Genomic DNA, 18,596 nt, shown 5'->3' with positions numbered 1-18,596 from the left:
ACTTAGAGGTTAATTTGCCCAGACACAGAGATCATGTACATTTGGCAAGATTAGGGTTAATATTTCTATTTCTGCATGCAGCTACAAAAAGTTTTTACGATGTTCCACTCCATTTATTATTCCCTTAAAAAATAAAAAATCCCCCCCCAAAAAACACTATGCAAATTTTATATTGCTTTTTGTAGTTGATGGCTTGTTGTTTCTTGTTTTGTTTTGTTTCCTCCGCAAGTTGGTCTTTTTATTTGTGTGAATTATACATGATTTATTTGAGATACAATTTCATAAATGTGATTACAAATGAAAATGCTGCTGTATTCCATTGTTTTATCCGAGATATCTACAGTAAACTTTATTACACATTTTAACTGCAAACTCCTCACTGTTCCCTCTAAGGAAGCGGATACCAGATATGTGCAGGTTTTTAATATATTTTGCCTGTAATTAAAATTGTGCTCAAATGCGAATTGTCGAAGATAAAAAAATAAAAGACACAGCGCTTTGTTGGTAGAGAAAAATGTTTGGGGAATTAATAATAAACAGAAAAAATGATGCATAACTAATAAAACATACACTTGTGGAAAACAACCTCTTTCATTCCTATGTTAATCTATATAAATAATACAGGGTGGGCCAAAATTCAGAGAAGGATTTGACTCATAAATAATATTATTTGCGAGTAGTTCCATTCTTTTTGTTGAGTCTTGGGAGATGCATCATGTGTAATTTCATAAAGGAACAATGAGTAAAAATTTTATTTTCAGAATGACAACTGTTGGGCGAATGGATAATTTCAAGAAAGTCCCAGATTAATTTGATCGACCTTTCAGCTTCTGATTAACTCCTTTGAGGATATATGAAGTAGGAGTAGGTGTATGTGTACAATTGAGCAGCACAAGGAGAATATCTGTGTAGAAATTTGAGCGCTAGAGCCAAAAACATTAACTAATGTTGTGAACGCATTTCAATCGAAGGAGCCCGACTTTCCGAGAAGGCAAACACTGCTTATTTAAAATATGTACTCTTCTTACCTAGTCAAACAAGTCTCCATACATTAAGCATTCATTGTATGTAATGTCATTGATATTGGTTCATAAATAAAAAAGTTATTGACTTGTCAAACCCTGCCCTGAGTTTTGGCCCACCCTGTATATTAAAATGCACGCCCTTGAAATTCCCTTTTCCAGGAAAGCAATCTTTGTTTTCAATCAAGATCCCCATCTCTCTGTGCTATTCATGTCCATCTTTTTTTTTCTATTAACCACAAAATTGTAGTGAAGTGGTAGAGGTTAACACAGTAAAGGAGTTTAAGCATGCGTCGGATAGGCATAAGGCTATCCTAACTATAAGATAAGGCCAGGGACTAATGAAAGTATTTAGAAAATTGGGCAGACTAGATGGGCCGAATGGTTCTTATCTGCCATCACATTCTATGTTTCTATGTTTCTATGTTTCCTATAGCAACAAATAAATCTCACAGTACTTGTGCAGCATGTGTGAGTATTGCAAATTCCACAACAATAACATGGGGTTCTATAACAATAAAACATAATAATAAGTGGTGTGTAGGATGGTGTGTTTAATGGTGTGTATGAGTGAAATTAAAATTTTGTAGCAAGAAAACTGTTAGAGTAATGTGGTTGTGTAGGTATGTATGAAATAGTTCCTCAAAACTAATGGAACTACAATGCTAATGCATAAGATGTTTGCACTCACCACAACATTTGTGATACTTTCTACATAAAAATTGAAATAGACAGACAGACAGACAAATGGACGGACAGACAGATACACTGATCAGCCACTAACAAGAGAAGTGAATGAAACAGATTATATTGTTACATCGACAACTGTCAAGGGGTGGGATATATTAGGTTGCAAGTGAACAGTCAGTTCTTGAATTTCATTGCTGGAAGCAGTAAGAAAAAAAGATCTGAGTGACTTTGACAAAGGCCAAAACAGAGAGTCTTGTGGGGTTTTCCTGAAATGTAGTGGTTAGTAAGGAAAGACAATCGGTGAACAGGGATCAGGGTCAGCGGCGTCCAAGGAGTGGAGGTTAGCCTGTCTGATCTGATCACACAGAAGAGCTATTATAGGTCATATTGCTTAACAATTTAATGGTACCTATGATAGAAAGGTGTCAGAGCACACAGTATGTCGCAATTTGCTGTGTATGGAACTGAGCAGTCATAGACAGGTCAGAGTGCCCATGAAGACTCCAGTCCACCACCTTCAATGGTGACGTGAGCATGAAAACTGGACCATGGGGCAATGGAATAAGGTTGTGTGGCCTCCTGAATCATGTTTTCTTTTAGGTCAGGTGGATAGCTGGGTGCGGGTGCATCGTTTACCTGGGCAAGAGATGACAGCACAATGTAATACAGGAAGAAGGCAGGCAGCCAGCAGAGGCAGTGCTATGCTCTGGGCAATGTTCTACTGGGACACCTTGTGTCCTGGCATGTAACTTTGACTCATTACACCTGCCTAGAGATTGTTGCAGACCACGTGCACCCAATCATAGCAATGGCATTCCCTGATGGTAGTGGCCTCTTTCAACAGTAAAATGAACCCTGCCACACTGCAAAAACTGTTCAGGAATGGTTTGAGGAACATGACAAAAAGTTCAAGATGTTGCCTGGGCTTTCAGATTTCCCAGATGTGGGATGTGCTGAAACAACAAATCTGATCCATGGAGGTCCCACTTTGCAACTTGCAGGACTTAAAGAATCTGCTGCTAATGTCTTGGTGGCAGATACCACAGGACACATGCAGAGGTCTTGTTGAGTCCATGCCTCGTTGCATCAAAAGTGTTTTCGCAGCATGAGGGGGATTTACATGATACAAGGCAGGCGGTTTTAATGTCGTGACTGATCATGACAGATTAGATAGATAGATAGATAGGATGTAGGCTTTTGATAAAGGCGCCACATAGCGCCGAAACGCGCATTAAGCAAGGACGCCAGATTTTAGGCTGCACTAATCTATGATGCCACTTCTAGGCTCTTAGTTAGCCGTTTTACTTTATTTCATTTACTTTTTCGTTTCACGTTTGGGGTTTTTCCTCTCATGGGTTTGGGGAATAAGATGGATTGTCTAGTCAGTCCTTATTTGGCATGATCGATTTCTAGCAGATTTACCACTAGACAGGGGATTTATGAGACAGGAGATTTAGGGATTCTACAAGCCTGTTCACCTAAGGCGAACCTCTATTAATTCTAAGCTAACTTAATTTAACTCTCACTTTATAGCCACTTTCTACAAGGGTGGCTACCAAGGTACTACTAACTGGTTGCCCATACTAGCCACTCTGTACAAAGGTGGTCTTTAGGGCACGAGTAGCTGACTGTTATAAACTTCAGACAGGTATAAGGAACCTGGCACTCCTTTACCAAGAGTTTAATTTAATTTAATTTAATTTAAACCTTCAATATGTATATATTTCCTCGATTTGGAGTTGCCTTCTTTGCCTGACCATACTATACGGTTTTGTTGTCTACTATATTTACCAGTTAGTTTGTCTACTATTGCCACTGTGGCCATAAGTATATGCTTCTCAGTTGTAAGACTGTATGCACTCTAGATTAAGAGTTAACTGGTTTATTAACATATTATTAATCTAGGGTTGCCTCCTCTATCTGACCCGACTGCTTGTGGGATAGCATGTTTAAGTATACAGCTTAGATTAGAGGCTCACTATAGACGTATTTAACTTTGAGACATAAGCATCGTGTCTCATACACTATCTCAGGGTTGCCCCCACTACTGGCAGCACCTGTTCTTTTCAGTTGCACTCTACCTATAAGTAGACATCCCGTACTGTCTCTGTCTCCACTACCTTGAGGAGCAACTCTCTACCTGAGAACTGGGATTATCCCTATATTATCCGTATTATTTTTACACCAGAAAGTTGCTCAAAGCTCTCCTGTATTTATCTGCACAATAACATCTAGACTCCATCTACAACCTAGACCCACAGAGGGTAGCACTGTATTTCCCAGTTTTTATTCTCGTCTGTTTACCTCTATGTAATGATTTATTAAAGTTTTTTTGTTTTATTCATACATATATTTTTTCTATGGTTTACCATGGCAAATGAGCTATATACTATTTTGTATGGGCACACCTCTGGTTAACGTGGGTTGGAGGTTGGATTCATTCTCCTCTCCAGCAACCTTTAACTATTGGGTATCTTCTTCTTATAGATAGGATGTTAATATTCCTAAGTACAATGCACTGCCTGACTATTCATTATTATTATTATTATTATTATTATTATTATTATTATTATGTATTTATATAGCCACAATATATTCCGCATCAAGAGAGGCAATACAGACAACTAAAGAACATATACTGGTACAAAACAGAACAACCTGCCCATGATCTTACAATCTAAAGGTAATAATGTGACATTGACATATAATATTGCAAGCGGTATTTGAAGACCATTGTTACACTAGAGAAAGCCCCAGGAGGAGGGGCAAAACTAGTTGTGACGTTAGTCTCTGGCAGCTAGAAATGGTCTGTCCACACGCATTAAAGTCTGCATTGGATACACGGTGGCAGGCATGTTACTGAGCAGCATTTTACTTGTTAGATATTATTAATTTCACAAAGGACTTCATACCCTCCACTTGGCTGTTTTTTGTATTAATTCTGGTTTGAATTAAAGCTTTTTTAACTGCTGGATTCTGGCAATTCTGTCGTCTAACGATCTCTAGGGCTTGATCCTCCTGGTGTTCTGCTGTGTATAAAGTACATGCCTTTATTATTATTTTAGCACCATTTATTCAAATATGTTTATTCAGTTAATTAATATAGTTTGTGGCATAATTTAAACAGGTATAGGTAGAGACCAGTAAAATGAGGACACTATGCTGGAATTCCTTCTTCCACTTTTGCTTTATCCTAAATTGTGCCCAAAGGGCATTAAATGAAATCAAACACTTTCTTTCTCAAATAGTGAAAAGAGAGGTTATCAGATATTAAAGTATTCTAAAGTTAGCCAGGTGAGGACCTTTGTCTACCATGACCCCATCTACATTAACAGTATTCCTGCCCTTGAAAATCAAGAACTTTATTCATTATTATTAATAGACTTAATATTTACTAATGCTAAAGTTCTCTTTTCATGTTCCTTCTTCCTGCACCTTCAATGGGAGGGTCTAGGGCGGTTAAGGGAGATCAAGTGCTTACACATGAAAAATAAATAGAACAGATATAGAAATATACCATAGATCTGGATCCCACAATTTTCAAACAATAGCTATATTGCATTAATTAATATTTCCACTGTAACCAATTTTTTTTTTTTGCGGTGCATGATAATACAGAGAGTCTCGTGAAGCCACAACAACATGTACGAGAGCAACAATACTTGACATAGATAAACAGATTGAATGTAATTTTACTGTGAGTAATTTTGCATTAAGTGGCTTACCGATGAGGAAGCACAATTTTATATTGTAATTATAATGTTAAACGGAAATGTCCCAGTAATTACAGAAACAACGCATTCAAACAGAGAATAACTACTAGACATGGTGAATACCTGTTAACTAAGTAGTGCCACTGGGTGCCAATTGCTTGGGGGATTGGTGTACAGGGTAAAACTGAGAAAGCATCATGGATTACTGCCTGCAGGAAGTTAAAATGCTGTGGCTATAGACATGACAAAATTAGTTAAAGGGCTCAGCCTACTATTGGTGGCTACCAAGATAAAAGTAATGACTCATATCTCATTTATCTACTCCCCACCAGCCCCAGGCCCCCATACAGTCCAGCTCTCTAGTTGCACGGGTCTCTTCTTGAGTGAAGATCCAGTGTTGCGGAGAAGAGCCCCTACAGCTCCGAGCATGGATGCAGTCTCGTTTTGTGCCGTCGTGAGGACAATCAGGGTTCGTCAACTTGACAGAGCTTTGATGCCAGGTTGATGCACGCGTTAGATCTCGCTGAGTGGGAACTCTCCGACTGCGACTGAATGCAGAGGCGCGGTGGTGGGCAGCTATGTTCAGTGTGCTGCAAGCCTGTGTCTTCTGCATGCTGTGAGCCTGTGTCTTCTGCATCCCAGGCCTTCTCCTCTTTACCATCCGGCGTTGGTGGTCACATGTTGGAGGCATTGGTGGCTTTGGCCTCCCCCTTCTCGACATCTTGTGGTGGCCTTATGGGTGGGTTCCCGCCACGTGTTGTCGGTTCTCGGGTCGAATCTGAGAGACGTTACCCTGGCAAGTGGGAGTGGTGAGTACGCAGACATTCAGTTTTGCCCAGAATTGGGCACATATTCTGTAAAAGGCCTGCAGAAATGTGTCATCACTGGTAAGCGGTTGCGGAGTGGTCGGCAGGGCAGCAGGCTGTTGTGCAGCGGCCATCTTGGGGATTAGGAAGGTCCTGATCTCGGGATTCGCTTTAGGTTACAATGCTGATAGTGTGACCCAGATGAATGCCATTTGGCACCAGGATAACCCTCACCAGTCCAGAGGGTGTGGAAACAGGGCTCAGAAGTCGATGAGTTTCAGGCCCGGACAGGGGGTCGACTGCCTCCCCCACCATGGGTGAGTTGATAGGCCGCAAAGAGGCATTCTTTGGTCTGTGCCCAACCCCCAGAGTCATAGCAAAGCAGGTCAAGTTTCTCTCTGGGTGTTCCTCAGTAGGTTTAAGGGGGTTTGTGCCAAAAGTATAACACCTATCTTTAAGCTTAGGTTCAGGAATATGGTTTCCTTGAGGAGCTTCAGTTACAAACTACCATCTTCAGTTACATACCCCCCCTCCCACTGTAGCCAATTTTAATAAAACTCAGAATACTCTTGCGACCCGTTTTTTGCTCTCCATAAGTTTAAAGGGTAATCCAGACGTGGACCCCTTGCTCATGGTGCTTAGAGAGATATCAGCTATGCCTCACTGATGATGCCTAACAAGGCTGAAACGATTGTCTGGGGTTGCTGTATCTCTCGTGCAGAGAGAACTTGCTGGCATTTCGGATCTGGACTGCCCGTATGGGTGGGACCAGTCTGATATGCTTCAGATATGTTCTCTCTGTAATGGCACAAGATGAGCTAAAACCAGCTTGAGTTCTGAGCGGGGACCCACCGAAGGGCAGGCTATTTCAGCTGCTGTCCGTTCTCAGAATACTCTTGCGACACGGTTTTTGCTCTCAGTAAGTTTAAAGGGTAATCCAGACGTGGACCCCTTGCTCATGGTGCTTAGAGAGATATCAGCTATGCCTCACTGATGATGCCTAACAAGGCTGAAACGATCGTCTGGGGTTGCTGTATCTCTCGTGCAGAGAGAACTTGCTGGCATTTCGGATCTGGACTGCCCGTATGGGTGGGGCCAGTCTGATAAGCTTCAGATATGTTCTCTCTGTAACGGCACAAGATGAGCTAAAACCAGCTTGAGTTCTGAGTGGGGACCCACCGAAGGGCAGGCTATTTCAGCTGCTGTCCGTTCTCAGAATACTCTTGCGACCCATTTTTTGCTCTCCTTAATAAAAACTATGTTTCTCAGTGTTTCCCACTTCAAATAGAGTTCTCATGGGCAACGTGTGTGTGTGTGTGTGTGTTTGTGTGATGCATTGGTATGTTTAAAGTTGTGTTGTTCTTCTCTTTTTACTTTTTCTGAAAATCTTGAAATTTCATACAATTAGCAATATAAACAGGATTATTCATGCAACATTTAGCAAAAAAACAACCAGATTTATTTACAATGCCAGATTACAAAGTAGCATAGAACCACAAGATGTTATGAAATACTTTTTTAAAAAGGGAAATAAAAAATGATAGTGGACTATAGACAGAAAAATGATTCTAAATACGGTGTGTTCATTAAGAAAAACAAACTGCTCTCATAATTTTATTCATAGTATATCAAGTATAATAAATGTCTTAAAAACATACAAAGAAATCAAGCATTCAGCATGTCCTTGGCTGACACCGGACAGTGTCCAAAAGTGATTTAGTGCAGTTACATTAAAATGGTTCCCGAAGCAGACAGCAGAGACCCACGGGTAATTAAGGAGCTTAGTTCAATGATAGCCAGGCCACTATTTTTAATTGTCAATCAGGGATTCTCTTTCATCTGGAGAAATCCACTGGATTGACAGAAAGCAGATGTGGGCTGTAATTCAAAAATCATGAGCAGCATCTCAGAGTGGAAATTAGAGACGTGAATAATAACATATAATAGGAAAGTTGCTGTAAAGGTTATTATTAAAGGATATTCTTCAAGGATATGTTTTTTTACAACGACAACATTAGTGGGAGTCAGTGTGGTTTTATGACTAATAGAAGGCAAAAAAAAAGTGTTTATTTTAGTTATTACTAAAACTGGAGAGCAAATACTAAGGTGTCAGAATGCGTGATCTACTTTATTTGCTATAGGGGTTTTGGTTTAGTGCCATTTCAGGGGTTAAGGTTTAAATGATATGATAGAGTGCTAATTGAAATAATTTGTAGTTGGCTAGAACATTGGCTGGATAATTGAATATAGAAATGTCACCAACTTTTCTAGTTACGCAACAATTTAGCATTCCATTGATGATACCTTTATAAACCTTAAAGAAAATGTTTTGCTATGTTGTATCATATATTAATATCTGTATGCTGTTCTATTGTAATAGCCATAATTATTACATTTAAAGAATTGGAAGATGGGGGTGGGGGGTGCCACTGGTTAAATTCCCTTTTCTTCAGTAAAATATACAGTGTTTATAGAATATACCACAGACAGCAGTCCATGTGACAATATGAAACACTAGCATTGGCCCCATATGCTCTGCTTAGAGGAGGGCACGGACCTGTGTTCACTGATTTCTTTTTTTTTTGTTTAGTGAGGTCATCAAGAGAAACTCAAGAAGGCAATAAATGACCAAATATTTTTTTGCACAAAAATGATTTCACTTTATGACTTTGTATTATTAATATAAGCTACACTATATCAAAAGTACATTTTTAATGGATGTTCCCCTTTGTGTGGATACATCCACATAAGACCATTCCACACAATTAGCTGAAATTGTGAATGATTATTGCATTAGAGCGTTGTAAAAACAAGAAATTCTGCATTTTATTTATGAGAGGTTCTCTTTGAAGCAACAATGACCCGTGATTGACTCATGATCCCTGGTCTCCTACTCTGATCCATCCCACTGACTTCCTATGTATTGAAGCAGAGTACCTCATTCCTTCACCCTACTAAATGCTGATGAAACACTGGCAATTTTTCACTAACGTCTGAATGTCCCCATACCAAATGTTGCAAAACCATTTGCTGCTGTACGGGGCCATTCGGAACGCAAAATCAGGACATTTTGTAAACCAGGCACCAAATAGTAAGCCAACAAATAGGAGCACTCTGACAGTAAGCTTTGAAAAAAGTGAGACTTGGGTTAACATTTAAATCCAGATGGTAGAGAATGGCTTAATCTTGTCTCACTGATTAATCTCTGTAACTGTAACTTACAATGGGCTAATAATAGATCATAATACACATATTTATTTTATATTAACACCTGTACTAGAGAATAAAGTGTGATCTTTGAATGTTCACAGAAGTTTAATAAATGTGAGATCAATACAGACCACTTCTCTGTGGCTGAACAATGGGTAAAACATCCACTGCTGGACTTAAATAAAATACAAATGTATGAAAAAATCCAAATTAGAGTAAATATAGAAAGAAAGCAAAAACATGTTTATTGTAAGCCACACACAAGCGACCTGTTTAAGAAAAGAGATAAATGTGTCCAGGAATACGACTAAAAGATTCATGACATTGTCCTTTGATATTTTGTTTTAGTCTATCAGTGCTTGTTTTATCTTTGGTGTACTATTGATCATGCTTCTATAAGAAACTTCTATGAAAACAAACCAAAATAAAACACATTTTGAGCATTTAACGTCTAGATTTCCCAGATTCTCGTGAAATTTTAGGATTTTATTATTCAAGAACAGTAATTAACAGCATTATTTACATAAATATCAGTTATGGGCTAGAGTAAAATTAATCACTGAATTTGTTAAAAACAAAACCGCCCACATCCATTATGGCTCATTAATACCAGTGATAATGACATATTATTTTCATCCTCCTTCTTCACCCACTGTGTTCTGGTCTATATTTCAAACCCAGACACATTACTCACTTTAAGAAGTAATACACATTACTCTATGTCATATGTTGCACATGTAAACAACTTATGATACATCAGTCTCATTCTGTATCAAAATTCTAATTCAAACATAGTTATATTCCATAATACACTTCTACGCATGGTGGTAGTGAGCTCCAATCCAAGTAACTTTGAGAAAATGTAGGAGATCATCATGCCCAAGCCCGACCTTAGGAGGGTTATGTATGTGATGTTATGTATGCTGTATGTTGAAAAGATTAAGGCTAGGCAAGTTAAGTTTAGTAAAAGATGGAGTAGGATGAGGTAAGGGATGATTGAGATTTTCTAATTTGGAGTACTTGGGCCTATAGGTCTAAAAAGGAATTTCCACATATCAAAGATCGTATAACATGTTTCATTTCAAGGTTAACAACATTCTCTGCTTTTTTTATTTCGATGTTTCAGGGTTTTTTTTGGGGGGGGGGGAACCTTTAATGAATGCTAGTAGCAATGAGCTTGTTGGGGCAAGCCATCTTTTAGACTCCCACTCACCCACTCATAAGTGTCTAATGTAAAATATATTGTCCATACAGTAGTACCATGTAGCACGTCTGCTATGTACTCACCTGTCTGTAAAGAAACGATGGTTCTGAGTCCATTTTCCATGACACTCTTTTGAGAAAGGCGGGTCCCTGTACACCCTGTATCTCACAGGCTTGCATGATGTGCAGTGTGGACTATGTGGCATTGACACCAGAAGAGCTGCATCTATCTCCATTAGCTCATCAAAAGTAAATATGCGAATTCCAGAAACCTTGTGCTCAGTAGTTAACCTGACGGTTAAGGGCATGTCACAGAATACCTCCATAGGTCCCAAGTGAATTGTCTCCCCATGCTCCAGCAAAACCTCTATGTCTGATAGTGAATTGGATAAATTGTGGGAGAGGAATGTTATCCATATAATGATAGACTGTGGCAAAACTGGCTTTTGGAAATTGAGCTGCAGCATGCACCCTTCAGTTTCAGGGCATGGAACAATCACGTTGGTATGGAACAGGTGGAGTTCAGGACTCCAGGCTTGTAGACTGGGTTCACAAGGTCGATCCACATCAGGAGGTCCTGCATATAGAAAAATATCTTTGTAACATAAATGGATGTTAGCATAGCTACTATACATTGTACCAAAAATATGTGGTTTACAACACAGAGACTATACGTACTTTATCCGAAGACTTTAGAACCTAAGTCATTTATTCATATAATACTTTACATGTAGATGTTTTACTCAGTATGGGCAAACTCCATAAACTGGACTCAATAAACTGGAAAATAGGTTGGGATTTGCGTTTACATTTTGAACCAACTCAGGAAATCAGAAAACAATATCAACAAATGTCATAAACAGTGAGTTCTGCCGTGTTCCGTATGATTTCATACATAAAGTACATTTTTTGTGTAGAACCATTTTGATAAAACTAGACATTGCGAGCATTTTTTTCTGGCTGTATTTGTACACATTGTGTACATTCTGCTAGCAATTTGCAAAGATATGCAAAGGTCACAAGAGAAAAATGCTGGCTCTGTGATCTTTATGACATTATCTTGTAGACTCAAACAAATTACTACCACACATTTTGATGTTGCACAATATTGTGCGATCTTTTAAAAAAAAATGCAGAAAATATTGTTTTTCCATCTTTTTGCGTCCATTTGATATTTTTTTTTAATAGGCTTTTCAAATGATTTAATATTTTTGGATAAACTTTTAAAAGGATTTAACATTTTGGAAAATAGTTTAACATTTAGATATTTTTTTATATACTGAATTTTGATATACAGTGCCATTCAAAAATCGAATGGGAAGCGTATAATGCTTTCCAATGGAGAAATCTTAATGCGAGCGTGGCCATTGAAGGGCGAAGGCGGACCCAAGCCAGCGCCAAGGGACATTGGCTCTGGACTGATTTAAGTGATAAAAGGTTTTTTTAACCCATTCTGTACTGGGGGGTGGAAAGGGGGAGCTATAGTGCCAGGAAAAAACTTGTGTTTTTTTATAACACTATGACACTATAGTTTCCATTTAAATAAAAATGAACTTGCACTATTCATTGAGTCCTGGCTGGAGGAATGGGGTCCAGTACTGAAAGAAGCATGGAAAGAGTAAAGTAAGTTTTATGCTGCTGCCGGGATTGACTCCGCTATCCTTGATGGGCCCACCTGACCTGATGGAACTCCAGGGTCGCAACCTTTGTGCCCCCAATGATTCCGCCACTGTTTGGCTGAGAAATTTAACAACCTGAATGAAAAGGAGCTCCACTCTAAACAATGCACTACAGTATATTTAACAATACATTAACTGTTTACTGATTTCAAGTACTATAGCAGTACATTGTTATTTGCAAAGCTTCCATTGCAGTTGCTAGGCAATCAGTGTATGTACATAGCTCAAATGATATGGTTTATAAAGACCACAACTATGTTAAGCGTGAACAACAGGTGTAAGGTCTCAATAACATTATTGATTTCATTTAATTTGCCTGAAGGATTGCCAACATAGAATTTAAACCATTCAAATCTCTCAAAGGTAGTAATTCCCCCCCCTCAAAAATACATACCCACTGCTTCTTCAGGAGCCCAGTATCCAGAATAACCACAAAGACGGTTGGAGGATGCCTGATACGCATACTGGAGAAATGATCCATCTGCAGCACAAGAACCACAAACAGATCCTGGTTCCCTGAGTAAAATAAAAGATAAATTACTGCAGATGTACATTTGGCAGTAACTGATGATAAACGTGATTTTCAGGTGTCCGTGGTTCTTGTGATGACAAGGTAAAGTGGGAATATGAAGCCTGTCTACCGCGTTGAATGCAAGCCTGCATATATAAACGAAGGTCACCTTCTTCTTGCTTACAAGTAAAACTATTTATATAGTGCTTACATATTTTGCTGCACTGTACAATAGGCAATCAATTGAGCTACAATCTACAAGGACCAGGGACAAATACACAGAGAGAAGTCTTTTGTACCTCCTAGGTCCTTGGAGAATTTTCATGGTTCATCTATCGCTTCCCGTGTTTTAAATACAATAAGAATACCTAATTCCTTGTCTGACACACTTTCTTTCTTTCTATAATAAATGTTTCACTTATTCACCCATCCTACTTTCCTTTTTTCTAAAATTGTGTAGTTTGCTCGTTTCTCCTCCTCTGTCTTGTTCTAGTAAAATTGGCCTTCGTTCTTTGTTTATATTAGTTTACATATTGTCTCTACTATGTGTCATCCCCATCTTCTATGTTACTCTGTCTTTTGTGTTTTAGTCTTTTGAAATAAAACTCAGCTTACAAAAAGAGTAGTTTCCAAGGTTTCACTAATTAAATCATATTTTAGAGGCTTGTTTGCCTAAGTTCGTATATTAGAGTCATAAATTAGACATATGCAATTTGTTTAATTCCAAATGTAAAGTCAGATGTATTTCGGCAATTCAGAAATTTGGATGCTTCCGAATGTCCAAATTGGCGACTTGGCCAATTGTCGAATTTCCGAAGTGCCCCATTTCCGAAGCGAACCGAACCGAATTGCCAAAGTGTCAAATTGCTGAATTACCGAATTGCCGAAGTGTCAAATTTCAGAAGTGCCGAAGTGCTTTGGATTTCTGAAAAGTGGCAAAACAAGAGAGGGAGGGAAAATTAAGTGAATATTGACAGGAATCCAACCCTAACCCTATCCCTAACCTTATCCCTAACCCTAGATGTGTAAGTGGTTGTGGTGGTTAGGGGTTAGGTTTAATGTTAAGGGTTAAGGTAAGGGGTAGGGGTAGAGTTAGGGATAGGGGTATGGTTTGGGGTAGGGGTAGGGGTAGGGTTAGGGGTAGGGGTAGGGTTAGTGGTAGGGAAGTGCCGAAGTCCCGAATTGCCAAAGTCCCGAACCCTAGATGTGTAAGTGGTTGTGGTGGTTAGGGGTTAGGGTTCGGGGTAAGGTTAGGGATAGGGTTAGGGATAGGGTTAGGGGTAGGGTTAGGGGTAGGGTTAGGGGTAGGGTTAGGGGTAGGGCTGGGGGTAGGGCTGGGGGTAGAGGTAGGGGTAGAGGTAGGGTTAAAGGTATGGGTAAGCGTTAGGGGTGGGGGTAGGGTTAGGGCCAAACCGAATTTTTGATTTGAATTGAAATAGACTGAAAATTCAATTTATTAGAAAATTGCAGGTGTTCTCTTGACGACTCAGCAGTCAGTGGGGGTACTCTTAATGTGAATTCCCTCTTGAGTAGAAGTGTATAACTCTGAAAGTGTCTGCTTCTGTTACCTTTCATACAGTTCTCCACTTAACGGAGGCAACCAGTGTATGGTGAGAGAATCCATGGTTTGTTGAGTTATTAAAGGTGGGAGTGGAATAGTTGATGGCTTCAGACTTCGAGCCCATCCTTGATATTTCAGATCAAGGTAACAGTGCATTCGGGCCACTTGATTTGGGGTGAAGCTGTTAGCACAATCATCATCTGCAAGGTAATAAAAAAAAACACATTTGGGAAATGCAAGTCTATAATATGTTTCATTTTTCCAGTCACTTTTTTTATTTTACTAATTCCAATAATAATTATTAAAGTTTTTTGGTTTTTTTTCTTCACTTGTTTTCTAGGCTTTAAGAATTATTTTAGATGCCTATTTCCATGAGCAGAAGTTAATATTTGTTCTATTGAGATCAGTCATTAGACAACACTCAAAAGTGTAAGCATGTTTTAGTAGGTTGTTAATGGACTAAGATGTGGTTAGGACTTTTATAATACCTGTCCACACATTTATTTGAAAATGAGAAGCATTTAGAATGTAGGCACATGACATCTCCTGTTCTTTAATACAGTTTGATATGTTGCAGGTTTTGAGCAGACCTCAAAGCCAATTACAGTAGAAACATAGAAACATAGAAACATAGAAACATAGAAAGTGACGGCAGATAAGAACCATTCGGCCCATCTAGTCTGCCCAATTTTCTAAATACTTTCATTAGTCCCTGGCCTTATCTTATAGTTTGGATAGCCTTATGTCTATCCCACACATGCTTAAACTCCTTTACTGTGTTAACATCTACCACTTCAGCTGGAATGCTATTCCATGCATCCACTACCCTCTCAGTAAAGTAATACTTCCTGATATTATTTTTAAACCTTTGTCCCTCTAATTTAAGACTATGTCCTCTTGCTGTGGTAGTTTTTCTTCTTTTAAATATAGTCTCCTCCTTTACTGTGTTGATTCCCTTTATGTATTTAAATGTTTCTATCATATCCCCCCTGTCTCGTCTTTCCTCCAAGCTATACATGTTAAGATCCTTTAACCTTTCCTGGTAAGTTTTATCCTGCAATCCATGAACCAGATTAGTAGCCCTTCTTTGAACTCTCTCTAAGGTATCAATATCCTTCTGAAGATATGGTCTTCAGTACTGTGTACAGTACTCCAAGTGAGGTCTCACCAGTGTTCTGTACAATGGCATGAGCACTTCCCTCTTTCTACTGCTAATACCTCTCCCTATACAACCAAGCATTCTGCTAGCATTTCCTGCTGCTCTATTACATTGTCTGCCTACCTTTAAGTCATCAGAAATAATCACCCCTAAATCCCTTTCCTCAGATGTTGAGGTTAGGACTCTACCAAATATTCTGTACTCTGCCCTTGGGTTTTTACGTCCAATATGCATTATCTTGCACTTATCCACATTATATGTCAGTTGCCACAACTCTGACCATTTTTCTAGTTTACCTAAATCATTTGCCATTTGGCTTATCCCGCCTGGAACATCAACCCTGTTACATATCTTAGTATCATCCGCAAAAAGACACACCTTACCATCAAGACCTTCTGCAATATCACTAACAAAAATATTAAAGAGAATGGGTCCAAGTACAGATCCCTGAGGTACCCCACTGGTGACAATCCCAAGCTTCAAATAGACTCCATTGACTACAACCCTCTGTTGCCTGTCACTCAGCCACTGCCTTACCCATTCAACAATATTGGAATCCAAACTCAAAGATTGCAGTTTATTGATAAGCCTTATATGTGCAACAGTGTCAAAAGCCTTACTGAAATCTAGGTAAGCAATGTCTACTGCACCACCCTGATCTATAATTTTAGTTACCCAATCAAAAAAATCAATAAGATTAGTTTGGCATGATCTCCCTGTAGTAAACCCATGTTGCCTCTGATCTTGAAATCCATGTGTTTTTAGATGTTCAACAATCCTCTCCTTTAAGATGGTTTCCATCACTTTCCCCACTACTGAAGTAAGGCTTACTGGCCTATAGTTGCCCGACTCCTCCCTGTTACCTTTCTTGTGAATGGGCACAACATTCGCTAACTTCCAATCTTCTGGGACTACTCCTGTTAACAATGATTGGTTTAATAAATCTGTTAATGGTTTTGCTAGTACACCACTAAGTTATTTTAATAGCTTTGGGTGTATTCCATCAGGTCCCATTGACTTATTTGTCCTTACTTTTGACAGTTGAAATAGAACCTCTTCCTCTGTAAACTCACGTGTAATAAATGACTCATTTATCCTTTTTCTTAACTCAGGTCCCTTTCCTTCATTTTCATCTGTAAATACCGAACAAAAATATTCATCGAGGCAGTCAGCTAGACCTTTATCCTCATCTACATACCTTCCTTCTTTTGTTTTTAATCTAACTAATCCTTGTTTTATTTTTATTTTCTCATTTATGTATCTAAAAAAAGTTTTGTCCCCCTTTTTACTGACTGTGCTATTTTCTCTTCTGTGTGTGATTTGGAAGCTCTTATAACTTGCTTAGCCTCTTTCTGCCTAATCTTATAGGTCATTCTATCTTCCTCACTCTGGGTTTTTTTATAATTACTAAATGCTAACTTTTTTACTATTTTGGCCACATCTGCGGAGTACCACAGTGGTTTCTTTTTTTTGCTTTTACTGACAAGCCTAATGCAATTCTCTGCCTTCCGTAGTGCAACTTTTAAATAATCCCATTTCTCTTGGACTCCATTTAAATTGCTCCAGTCTGATAATGACTCCTTTACACATATTCTAATTTTAGAAAAGTCTGTTTTTCTAAAGTCTAAAACTTTTGTTTTTGTGTGGTGTGACTCAGTCACTGTTCTTATATTAAACCACACTGACTGATGATCACTGGATCCTAAACTTTCACCTACAATAATATCTGATACCAAATCTCCATTTGTTAACACTAAATCTAGTATGGCCTCTTTACGAGTTGGCTCCTCAACGACTTGTTTTAGAGACAATCCTAGTAGGGAGTTTAGAATATGTGTGCTCCTGGCACAAGTAGCTATTTTTGTTTTCCAATTCACATCAGGAAGATTAAAGTCACCCATGATGATAACTTTCCCCTTCATTGTCATTTTAGCTATTTCTTCAGCTAGTAGACTATCTAACTCTTCAATTTGTCCTGGGGGCCTATAAATCACACCTACACGAGTTACTGTGTGATTACCAAATTCTAACGTAACCCAAACGGACTCTATGTTCGCCTCACTAACCTTTATTAGGCTAGATTTTATGCTATCCTTCACATACAGGGCCACCCCTCCCCATTTCTCGCCTTTTTATATAAAGAGTACCCTGGTATTGCTATGTCCCAGTCATTTTTCTCATTATACCATGTCAACAGCGATAAATCTACACTATCAGTTGCCATTATTGCCACAGGTTCATGGATCTTATTCCCTAAACTGCGAGCATTTGTAGACATGACTCTAAGCTTATCATTTTTTAACACACTTGCTACAGACACCTTCTGTCCTTGTTTTGGGGGACAATTGGATTGATGTTTTATCACCCTTTTGCTCCCCCCCCCTCCTAGTTTAAATACATCCTAACAAAACCTCTGAACTGCTCACTGAGAACATTTGTTCCCTTTTGAGAAAGATGCAAACCATCTTTTTTGTACAGTTTATTTCCATTCCAAACAGAGCTACCATGAGAATTAAAGCCAAATCCTTGCTCCCGACACCATTCACCAAGCCACAAGTTCAAGTCCCTAATACGTATCCGCCTGTCATTCTGAGTGTTATGCACAGGCAGAACTTCAGAGAATGACAGTGTGGAAGCAACCTGCCGTATATCATTGGCAAAAACACTAAAAACTTCCTTAACCTCTGAAACCTCATTGCAAGCCAAGTCATTTGTCCCTAAATGGACAAGTACATCCAATTCCCCTTCCTGCTTTGCTTGCTTAACAATATTACAGATACGTCTCCTGTCTCTGTGAGCAGTAGCTCCGGGAAGACACCTCACAAGACCACCATTGTCCATCTCCACACCTCTTATGATGGAATCCCCCAACAACAACTGCTTTCTATTAGGCCTCACCATAGTCTTCAAGCCTCTCTGCACAACACCACTAGCCTCAATGCCTCTCTCCACAACACCACTAGCCTCAGTGCCTCTCTGCACAACACCAATACCCATAGTGCCTGTCTCCATGACACCATTACACTCTGAAAGTGCAGAAAA

General features: G+C 39.0%; 1 protein-coding gene across 1 annotated transcript in view; it reads right to left on the bottom strand.

The window, feature by feature from the left end:
- PAPPA2 (pappalysin 2) overlaps positions 1 to 18,596 on the bottom strand; it is a 166,595-nt gene that overhangs the window by 74,230 nt on the left and 73,769 nt on the right. The window contains exons 5-7 of the mRNA XM_063428239.1: positions 14,403 to 14,595; positions 12,718 to 12,839; positions 10,729 to 11,221 (exon numbers count right to left, since the gene is read on the bottom strand). Coding sequence (XP_063284309.1) covers positions 10,729 to 11,221; positions 12,718 to 12,839; positions 14,403 to 14,595 — 808 coding nt within the window. The remainder of the gene's footprint in view (positions 1 to 10,728; positions 11,222 to 12,717; positions 12,840 to 14,402; positions 14,596 to 18,596) is intronic.

The sequence above is a fragment of the Pelobates fuscus genome, chromosome 7 (genome assembly GCF_036172605.1).
Source record: "Pelobates fuscus isolate aPelFus1 chromosome 7, aPelFus1.pri, whole genome shotgun sequence".
NCBI lineage: Eukaryota > Metazoa > Chordata > Amphibia > Anura > Pelobatidae > Pelobates > Pelobates fuscus.
The sequence above is the reverse complement of the archived record's forward strand: the minus strand, read 5'-3'. Positions and strand labels throughout refer to the sequence as shown.